The 10,808-nt window shown below is 53.7% G+C and overlaps 1 protein-coding gene across 2 annotated transcripts; it reads right to left on the bottom strand.

Annotated features, from left to right (window-relative positions):
* Positions 1 to 74: 74 nt before the first annotated feature.
* Positions 75 to 6,468, bottom strand: MEN1 (menin 1). Of its 2 annotated transcripts, none has more exons than XM_053925450.2 (10): positions 6,314 to 6,468; positions 5,475 to 5,935; positions 4,301 to 4,509; positions 3,970 to 4,098; positions 3,641 to 3,681; positions 3,472 to 3,559; positions 2,714 to 2,850; positions 2,153 to 2,288; positions 1,529 to 1,693; positions 75 to 1,355 (listed from the first exon to the last, which is right to left on the bottom strand). In XM_053925450.2, the coding sequence occupies exons 2-10, from the start codon at positions 5,917 to 5,919 to the stop codon at positions 873 to 875; spliced, it is 1,833 nt and encodes a 610-aa protein (XP_053781425.1). In that variant the 5' UTR covers positions 5,920 to 5,935; positions 6,314 to 6,468; the 3' UTR covers positions 75 to 872. The 2 variants fall into 2 exon arrangements, with proteins under 2 accessions (XP_053781425.1, XP_053781426.1); XM_053925451.2 differs by having other exon boundaries at positions 6,326 to 6,467.
* Between the last annotated feature and the right edge of the window lie 4,340 nt (positions 6,469 to 10,808).

Raw genomic sequence — 10,808 nt, 5'->3', positions numbered from 1 at the left:
AGAAGGCAGAGGATAGAAGGGGCGCCCTACAACCCCCTGCCCAAATTCCCAGATGAAACACAGACATGTTTTGTTTTTTTTTACAAAATGTATTCATCTTCCTTGGAACTGAAAAATAAATCTATGTACAAAACAGATAGAGATAGGCTCCCCTCACCCACTCGCACCCCCCTGCAGATTTCCCCAAGAGTCCCCTGAGACGTGCTGGACCAGGGGAGGTTCCCAGAGGGTCGGAAGAGAGGTCTGCTCTGATCTGGAGCCAGTTTGTCAGGAAGGGGGCGGAGCTCAGGACTCACACAGGCCCAGGGCGCAGTTTCGTATTCCAGACTAGCAGGCTAGCGACGGGAGGAAGCTAGGATTTCCAACTTCTGTAAACGCCCCTTAAATTCTTTGGGGTAGGGGACTTGAATTCCCAAGGGATGGAATTCTACAGTGTGTAAATGTTCTCCGAGTGGGGTCCTTGGTTCCCGGGCAGGAGGCTGGACCTGCGCGTCTAGGGTTTAGGGTGAAACTTGAGCCCTACGGGCTGAGAACGGCGCAAAGAAACACGGGTCAGGCCTAAGGTTAGAGAGCTTGGGTTCTGAGGTGGGGTCTGAGTTTCCCGTGGTTGGACCTTTTAACGACTGATGATGGGGCCCAAGGTGAGGTTTCAACTGGCCAACTGGGAGACCGGGGAAAGGTATCTATATATTCCAATGTTGAGCGCTGGGATAAGAGTCTGACACCCGGGACGATCCTGAGCCTCGATTCCAGTAGGGGTGGGGCCGGGAGGTCAGGCCTAGACCCATTGGCTGCCTGGGCTCGCGGGGGGGGGGGGGGGGGGGGGGGGCCTGGGGTGGAGCCTGACCGGGACTGAGGAGTGCTAGGGTAGTTCAGAGGCCCTTACGCTGCCGCTTAAGGAAGGAAAGAGTGTAGTCGCTGGGTGTAGACACCTTCTGCTTCTTCATCTGTACTTGCGATTGCGCGGTGAGCTGCAGCTTGATGGCGCTCGAATTGATCTTGGTGGCCACCAGCAGCTCCTTCATGCCCTTCATCTTCTCGCTCTGGAAAGTGAGCACCGGACCCTCTGGTGGCGGTGATGCAGCCGGCGCAGGCGCCACCGCCGCGCTGCCGCCTTCAGGACCGCGGGCAGTGCTCTGGACCGTCCCTGGGGGCTTCCGGGGGGGCCCCGGCACCACGCCCTGCCCGGCGCCAGGGCCCTTGTCCAGCGCCGGCTTCTTGGGCGGCGGCGGCTCCTCGGGCTTGGACTCCCGCCGCGGGCCCCTTCGCCGGCCTTCCCGGGCCTCCTCGCCCCAGGGCTCCTCCGCCTCAGCTGCCTCTGACTCACGGCTCACTATTCGCACCTTCTGCCGCACCTGGGGCGGATAGGGAGCGCAAGCTGAGGGAAAGGCTGCAGCCCAGGAACTGCATTCCTAGGGCCCAACCTCGGCCACCATGCTGAGGCCTCGGTCTCATCCGCACCCAGGGGATCAGCATAACCCCTTCAGGGCTGTGAAGGCTCTGGCTCCCCGCCGCAGCTGCCCCTCACCTGTCCTTCGAAGCGGCCTAGGGACTGCACAAGGAAGGTGGCCCAGCCCACGTGCAGCACCGGCGTGGGGCTGCCCTCTTCCCATTTGCAGATGCCATCATAGAAACGCAGCAGATGGGCGAAGCACTCTGGGTCCTGGAGGGCAGAGCCCTGGCTCGGAGAGCCCTGGGCAAGGGGGAAAGGAAGGCAGAGATCAGAACCCCTTACTCACCCTTTATGGAAGGGGATAGGCCAGGCCCCTCATCTCATCAAAGAGTCCTGGCTCCAGAAGACGTGACCACAGGGGGAGAGAATTCTTAGAACCCTCCTCCTTTTATAAAACCAGCCAGCCTCAGAGAAAAAGGGAGACCATCCCTTACCTCCACCTCACCCCCTCAACTGAATAAGCCCTGGCCATGAAAGAAATGGGCTTCACCCCATTTACCTGAAGGAGCAGGGTAGAAACCCCGAAAATACCCCCAGTTTCCTCAAACCCAGGACCTTGTCTAGGGAGGGATAGAACAGAGCTGTGTGCTGGGCCACCTTCCCCCTGCAGTCCCTAGTCCTGGGCAGCAGTGCCCACATCCTGTGACTGGCAACCCTGATCAGAAGGGAGGCGGACACAGGTGGAGCTCCAGCCTTCACCTGGGTCTGCTCCCCTGGCCGCTCCTCGCCAGCCTCCAGCAGGCTAGCTGCCTCCTTCAGCAGGTTGGGGATGACATCATTGGCTACTTCAAAGAACTCCTTGTAGATCTCCTCGTCTTCCCGGCAGTAGTTGTAGCTGTGAGAGCAGTAGGGCACTGTGGGCCCGGCCAGGTGGGTACCCCCAGGGCCCTGGTGGGGGGTGGAGCCCAGGTTTCTTTCCCTGGATCATCTAGGGACCAGGTGAGTGGCTGCAGTCCTCACCCCAAAATGACAATATCTGTGTCAGCCCAGAGCAAGAGTGAGGACAGAAGCGTGGGGCAAGGGGTGCAGGCTTTACTGCCGGATGCTGGTGGTTGGCACTGGGAGGCGAGGGGAGGGATGGAAAGGCGTAAGACCCTCATCAGGGTCCCTACCTCCTGGGTGATGGTAGCCTTGGCTGCCTAGGGGCTAGAGGAAAGGATGGGGCTTGAGACCCAGGCCTCACCCCTGGACAAGGGTGATGGAAATTGGGTGGAAGGGGAGGAAAGAATGGGCTAAGGCCCTAGTTGGGGGGATCCTCACTCCTGGATGACAGTGGCTGTGTCGGCCCAGGCCTGCAGGGCTTCGCGCACATTGCGGTTGCGACAGTGGTAGCCGGCCAGGTACATGTAGGGGTAGATGTGCTCATCCCGGTAGTAAGTCTTGGCTGAGGCAATGCCCTGGGAACAGAGCAAAGGGGCCTCAGGGAGGCAGCCCCCAGCTCCACCATTTGGCACGAATGTCCCATCAGATCACACCAGAGGTGAAATAGGCAAGATCCCAGAGAGTCCCATCTCCTGTCCCACCCCACACCCTGGTATCCCCTCTAGCAGGCGCTCCTCCCTGGGTCTGCAGGACTGCTTGCTGAGGCCTGGGCCAGAATGCAGATGGTGGGGACCCCCACAGAACAAGAACAGGGGAAAGGAAGATGCCCATCCTCCAAGCCCAGGGCACGTCCCTTTCCCAGGCTTTCTCACACACTCCTACACACACACCAAAGCCTTCCAAACCCAGCCCAATGTCCCTTTAACCCCACCCCCACCAAGTTAATGCCCCTTCCTCAGTGCCCCCACATTTGACCTCTGTTACACTCCACGAAGGACAATGAGGCAGCAGAAAAAGCAGGACTGAAGGGACAAATCTAGGCCACGCCACTCCCAGAGCACTCCTCAGATGGTGCTGAATATGTACATGGCAAATGCAAATACACCCAAGGTTCTCTCACTTGCCCCCTTCCAGTTCCCAGGTAAACCCCAGCCACTGTTTGGTCTCCCCTCTGTACCCTCCTGAGATGTCCCCACCTTGTGGTAGAGGGTGAGTGGGTCTGGCCGGCCAGGGGTAGGCTCCAACTCCTCCAGATCTGCCAGGTTCCCCAGCGCCATGGGGTACCTGGGAAAAGGTCATGAGTCCAGGCTGCCACCTAGCCTCCCAATCCCCGAAGGCCCAGCCTGGCCACTTTCCTCTACTGACCTTTCCAGATGTCCCAGGTCATAGAGCAGCCAGAGCAGCTTCTAGAGGCCAAAAGAAAGAAGAAGTATGAACTAGGGGAGGGAGGGGGGAGAAGTCCTCAGTCTGCCAGGCAGAGGTGGGGTCCAACACCAGGGACCTCCCATCAGGTGGGAAGGGCCAGAACTTACCACCGAGCCTCTCACTGGGGCCAAAGCCCTTTCACATCTCAATAGTACTCTTCCCAAAAGCCCTGGGCCAGGCTGGGCCAGGAATTGTTAATCATGTTGCAAAAGGGGAAGCTGAAGCCCAGGGAGGGAAAGTGGCCCTGGAGGCCCAGGGGCACACCTCACCTGCTGCAGCTGCAGCAGCTCCAGGGAGTCAGTGTGCAGGTCAATGGAAGGGTTGATGGCGCACACCATGAATGCCACCTCCATCTTGCGGTCACAGCGCATGTATGACCCTTTCAGGTACAGCCAGCTCTTGGGAGAGGACAAGACCAGATGTCTCATGATGAGCCACCTATGCCCACTCCAGGGAATGACAGGTAGGAAAGAGGCCCTTCTGCATCCCCTCCTGACATATATAAGTGGTAACAGGAAGAGGGGAGTGTGGCCCAGGGAAGCACAGCCCCTGGGGTGGTTTCGGCTCAGAGTGTGAAGGGAGTGGGGGAAGGGGCAGTACCCGCTCAGCCACGCCCGCATTGACGGTCTGGCCCCTCCGGTCCTCATTGCCCTTGCCATGCCAGGTGACCTCAGCTGTCTGCTCTCCATTGGGCCCAAACACAACCCAGGCGTGGTCCTCGGACAGGGCGAGGTGGACATCCCGGAGACCCAGAGCCTGGCAGGCCCCCACCACAGCAAAGGCCACACCAGAGCTGTCCAGTTTGGTGCCTGTGGAAGGGGGAGCTAATGAAAGAGGGCCCTCTGAGCTGGGGCCTGGGAGGAGGGGTCAAGGCAGTGATGGGCCGTGTTCCCTCCCACTCTCACCTCCTAGCCTGTGCCCAAATCTCAGATGCTCTTCCACCACCTATCCATTCCCTTCCTCCTTTGTGTTCAGAGCCTCCCCCTCCCCATTTACATCCCCCATCAGCAGACCTCCTCGGGCCTTCCTAGTCCCACCCAGCCTCTCGCTCTGACACGTCTCTTTCTTTGCAACCATCTTGTATGTTTATCTCAAGAATTTCCTCACTTTATTATGCCCATCAGGTTATAACGAAGTGGGCAAAAACAGGACCTCTGGCCAACACTCTTTCTTCCACGTGCCCACTGGCAAACACTCCTAATTTATCTCTGCACTCTTTTCCCGCTGAGCTCAGAAGCAGGCTCCTCAATATGATGCTCCAGAACACAACTGCTAGTCAACTGGGCATGGAGCAAAGAAAGATCTTGGCCAGCCCTGAGACTTAAGCCATCACTTGAGGTGAAGTCCTTAGTCCATTCACTTTCAAAACGATTTCATAGATATTTCATTTAATTGTCTCAAATGTGGCTATATTGTGGCTCCTCACTCCCCCAAATCTGCAGCTGTCCTCTGTGCCTCATACTGGGCTGCAGGACTCCTATAAGCTGCTCCATGGCAGGGATGCTGGGGGTGCTAAAGGGACAGAGGATGGTTAATGGGTTTGGAGCCAAGTGATTGGGATCTAGTCCCAGCCTTGCCATTCTGTGTGACTCTGGCACATCACTTCCTCTCCCGGCTTCAGTTTCCCTAACTGCATAGGTTAGTTAACACCTGCTCCACCTCACAAGGCTTACAGGTCTCAAAAGGGCTCTGCAAACGAAGTGTTGTGAAGAGGTGGGCCAAGGTCACCATGTGGGTCAAGATTATCCCTCCTTGCCACCTATGAGGCTCCAACCTGTGATGAAGCTGAAGAGGGACTGGATGTGGGCCCGATCCTTGAAGTAGGAGCGGCTGAGGCTGTTCCAGATGACATCCGAGACCTTCTTCACCAGCTCGCGGCTGGAGACACCCCCCTCTCGAGGGTATAGAGACAGGTCGACAGCACCTCGGATCTGGGCGGTGAAGCGGGCATAGAGCGCAGCGATGATGGATAAGTCAGCAACTGGGAAGTAGGTGAGGCCACCAGGAGGGTCGGGCGCAGGGCTAGGCTGGAAGGTGAGCTCGGGCACATTGGTGGGGATGACGCGGTTGACGGCTAGGAAATGCTCCACGAAGCCCAGTACTAAGGATAGGAGCACCAGGTCAGGCTCCTCTCGGCCCAGCTCGGCTGCAAACAGGCGCACCACGTCGTCGATGGAGCGTAGCGGGAACAGTGTCTTCTGGGCGGCCTTCAACCCCATGGCGGCGGTCCTGGGCCTGCGGGCGAGCCGGGGAAGGAGAGTCGGGCGGGCGCAGCAGGGGAGCCCCCTCCCAGGCTCTGCTAAGGTTCCATTCCCCACCCCACCCCCCACACACAATCCCTTGCTTCCCTGTCTCCTTCACCCTCCACACATCTGCTCCTGCGCCGATGAGACCCCCTCAGCCGAGGCTGTAAGGCCTCCTCATCCCCGAAGCCCCCAGGAGCCCCGGCCCCTATGGGGGTGCGCCCCTAGATCCGCACTGAGGACCGCCAATGGCCGTCCCGCTCCCTCTCCATGACCGTTCCCCCAGGCCCTAGAGTCCGTCCAGAAGGCACCCTCTGGCCAAGCCCCCCAAATCCCAAGAAGAGTCCTGGTCTCAGTCCCCCGCGCCCACCTCCACGCTTACATCCCACACCAGGCACGACGGCGCCCGCCACCTGGAGCCTGCTGGGAAATGGAGTTCCGCCCCTCGGGCCGCACTGCCTGCCGGGAAGTGGAATCCCAGGCCCTCCCAGCCCTGCAGAACCTAGAAATGGTGGCCAGCGGCGCCAGTCCTCGGTGGCTTATGGGAGTGGTAGTCGCTGCTCTGGGAGCCACAGAGGTAGGTGAGGAGTGGAGGCAGCGCCACCTTTCTGAGGTTCTCAGGGATTGGTCATTCCGTTTTACGCAACCAGGTAGCCGATGAATCGCAGTGCATTCTGGAAGGTGTGGTCCGGAAAGTGACCCGGCACCTTCAGAAGGTCACCGGACTTTTGTAGATTATCACGTGTCGGTAAGATGTGAGGACAATGGGTACTTTCAAATGCTGCTGCGGTATAAATGTGTTCAGCCACTCAAGTTGGACATTTTTCAGAATCTATTAACAGGTAAATGTGCCTAATCTATGCCTAGCAGGTCTTCCCGTGGGAAGCACAGAGGAGCGTCGGAAGAACCGTTGCAGCCCTGACTGGTGTGGCCCCGTGCGTTGGGCGGAGTCCCGCAAACCGGATCACGGGTTCAGGTACTGGTCAGGGCACATGCCTGGGCTGCCTCTGGTTAGGGGCGTGGGAGAAGGAACTTCTCCCTGCCTTCCCCCCTCTCTAAAAATAAATAAATAAAATCTTTAAAAATATATATTAACAAAAAGTAAATAAAAAGTAAAAGCATAAAAAAAAATAAAACTAAAGTTACATTTAAAAAAATGTTGAGAACCGTTGCAGTTCTTTGTAATAGAGTAAAAGTTGGAAGAATGGCATAGCTCTGTGTCCTGAAACTGTTCTTCAGGACACAGTGTTGAAGGAAAAAGGCTGCACAACCACATGTTTGATAGGATAGTGTTTATAAATAACATTTTATTTTATTTTATTTTTTATGACTTCAGCTAAATTCATTTTTGGCCCCAGGTCAGCTCTCCAAAGGGTTTCCCAGCCAGTCACTTCACAGACTTCTTCCTCAGGAGGTCTTGCCATCACCCCAACCCTTGACTTCTGGTACCACCTGCTCCTGCCACGTGGGCTGCAGTCTCTGTCCCTCAGCCTTGAGGAGGAGCTCAAAGCACAGCTACCAGTTTGAAGACACCCACAGGCTTGGCAGGAACCATAGCGCCCTTGGGCCACCCGGGTGACAGATCCACAGCCTCCACGTTGCTGGGGAAGGGCACGTAGACCTCCTTAGTGTAGCCAATGACCCTCGCCTCCTGGGCATACGGATACTTCTCCCCCAGCCCCACATGGGCACCTGGGTGCCAGCAACGTGGCGCTGAGTCCCAAGGACATTGCTGGTGTGAACATAGTGACCCTCCATTTTCCCAATGCCACAGTGAGGCAGGAGACAGTGAGGAGGGAGGTGACTCCGGAGGTGCCCCAGGGCCAAGATAAAGGACATCGATACAGGACAGAGATTCTGTTCTAAGACCGGTTGTTCCTGCTTTCTGGAAAAGCACTGAATCATGCAAGGTGACTCATGAATGCACCTGCGCAGAAGATGCTACCTGACCCCTGCTTCATTATAATAACACTGTAATAAATCAACATTGTGGGACCCCCTTCCCTGGTGGCCAATCAAGGAAAATCATGGGAGACCACATGCGCAGTAGCTTTAAAGTAATACAACCACTTGTACGTGCTCAATAAAAGTCCGCCAAAACTAGCCAGGAACATCTGCCTATAAGAATAGAACCCCTCCAGCCCCTGAGGTCAATCTCTGCTTGGAGTCAGCCTACTCCAATGTTCTGTGGAGTGTACTGTTGCTTAATAAGTCTGCTTTCTCTCTTTCTGCTATAAACTCTGTGTGTTCGGTTCAAACCTTTGTCCGCAATCACCAAAAACCTGGTTACCTGTGCCCATCTGTGGCATCACTTTCTCCCTCCTTTCCCTTCACTCTAAAAATAAATAAACAAAATCTTTTAAAAAATTAAACATCCAATTCCTGCCCTACTTCACCTCTGTGGATTTTCTTCCACAAAATCATGAGAAGACATCCAGCAAACCCAAAGTGAGGGACAGTCTATAAAATACCTGACCAGTACTCCTCAAAAGTGTCAAGGTCACGAAAGAGAAGGAAAGACTGACTGCTGGCCAAGATGGAGGCATGGGTAGGTACACACTTTTCTTCCTCGCACAACCAAAAGAAGGACAACAACAAATTAAAAACAAAAACCAACCAGAACTGCCAGGAAATCAAACTGTTTGGAAGCCCAACAACCAAAGAGTTAAAGAAACATTCACCCGGTCTGGTAAGAGGGGTGGAGACTGGCAGCTGGGGTGGATAAGACTTGCGACAAGGCAGCAGCTGGCACACCCGGCAGTCCCGCATTCACACGCAGATAAGCCAGGAGGAACAACTTAGGGAACCAAGGTTCCAGCGTGGGAAACTAAAGCCTCAAAACCTTAGGCTGTAAAAACCTGTGGGGGTTTCAGTGGCGGGAAAAACTCCCAGCCTCGCGGAAGAGTTCATTGGAGAGACCCACACAGTCCCAGAAGGTACACAAGCCCACTCACCTGGGAGTCAGCACCAGAAGGGCCCAATTTGCTTGTGGATAGTGGGGGAAGTGACTGAAAGCGGGGCAAGAGCCCAACAAGCAGGATTGTTCCCTCTATGACCCCTCCCCTACATATAGCATCACAAAGCAGTGATGTGGGTTGCCCCGCCCTGGCTAATACCTAGGCTCCACCCCTTACAACGTAACAGGTGCACCCAGACAAAGAAACATGGACCAAATGAAAGATCAAAACGCCAGAAAAAGGCCCTGGGTGGTGTGGCTCTGTGGATTGAGTGCTGGCCTGCACGAGTGCTGAAACAGCACGTCGCTGGTTTGAGTCCCAGTCAGGGTACATGCCTGAGTTGCAAGCAGGTCCCCGGTATGGGGCACGTGAGAGACAACCACACATTGGTGTTTCTCTCCCTTCCCCTCTGTCTAAAAACAAATTAAAAAAACTTTTTAGAATGAATGGAATGGAATATAAGGATGGAATAAATGACCACTAATGTCCTGTGTGTGTGAATGAAAGCAAACGAAGTATCTATATTATATACACATATATAAGTGTCTATAAAACAATACTCAAAGCTATGTCCACAAACACCATGCCATGGAAATTCATTAGTTCATAAACTAAACTAAACAAAACAAAACTCCAGCCCTCGCTGGTGTGGCTCAGTGGATGGAGCATCAGACTGCAAAGCAAAGGGTTGCCTGTTCCATTCCCACTCGGGGCACATGCCTAAGTTGCAGGCCAGGTCCCCAACAAGGGGCACATGAGAGACAACCACACATGGATGTTTCTCTTCCTCTCTTTCTTTCTCCCTTCCCCCTCTCTCTAAAAAATAAATTTAAAAAAATATATTTTAAAACCTCCATAAAAAGAACTAAGCAACCAGGAGATAGCCAACCTCTCAGATGCAGAGTTCAAAACACTGGTAATCAGGATGCTCACAGAAATGATTGAGTATGGACACAAAATAGAGGAAGAAGTGAAGCCTATGCAAAGTGAAATAAAGGAAAATATATGGGGAACCAACAGTGATGGGAAGGAAGCCAGTTCTCAAATCAACAATTTGGAACAGAAGGAAGAAATAAACATTCAACTGGAACAGAATGAAGAAACAAGAATTCAAAAAAATGAGGAGAGGCTTAGGAACCTCCAGGACAACTTTAAATGGTCCAACATCCAAATCATAGGGGTACCAGAAGGAGAAGAGGAAGAGCAACAAATTGAAAACTTATTTGAAAAAGTAATGAAGGAAGCTTCCCCAATCTGGTGAAAGAAATAGACTTCCAGGAAGTCCAGAAAGCTCAGAGAGTCCCAAAGAAGTTGGACCCATGGAAGCACACATCGTAACTACATTAGCCAAGATTAAAGATAAGGAGAGAATCTTAAAAGCAGCAAGAGAAAAGGAGACCGTTACCTACAAAGGCGTCCCCATAAGACTATCAGCTGCTTTCTCAACAGAAACCTTGCAGAGAAGAAGGGGCTGGGAAGAAGTATTCCAAGTCAGGAAAGGCAGAGACCTACATCCACGATTACTTTATCCAACAAAGCCTTCATTTAGAATGCAAGGGGAGATAAAACGCTTCCCTGATAAGGTCAAGTTAAAGGAGTTCATCATCACTAAGCCCTTATTATGTGAAATGTTAAAGGGATTTATTTAAGAAAAAGATCAAAACTATGAACAGTAAAATGACAACAAACTCACAACTATCAACAACTGAACCTAAACAACAACAACAACAAAAAAAACTAAGCAAATAACTAGAACAGGAACAGAATCACAGAAATGGAGATCGCATGGAGGGTTATCAGTGTGGAGTGGGGAGAATGGGGAAAAAGGTACAGGGAATAAAAAGCATAACTGGTAGCAAAATAGGGGAAAGTTAAGAATAGTAGAGGAAATGGAGAAGCCAAAGAACT

The sequence above is a fragment of the Desmodus rotundus genome, chromosome 5, assembly GCF_022682495.2.
Source record: "Desmodus rotundus isolate HL8 chromosome 5, HLdesRot8A.1, whole genome shotgun sequence".
NCBI lineage: Eukaryota > Metazoa > Chordata > Mammalia > Chiroptera > Phyllostomidae > Desmodus > Desmodus rotundus.
The sequence above is the reverse complement of the archived record's forward strand: the minus strand, read 5'-3'. Positions and strand labels throughout refer to the sequence as shown.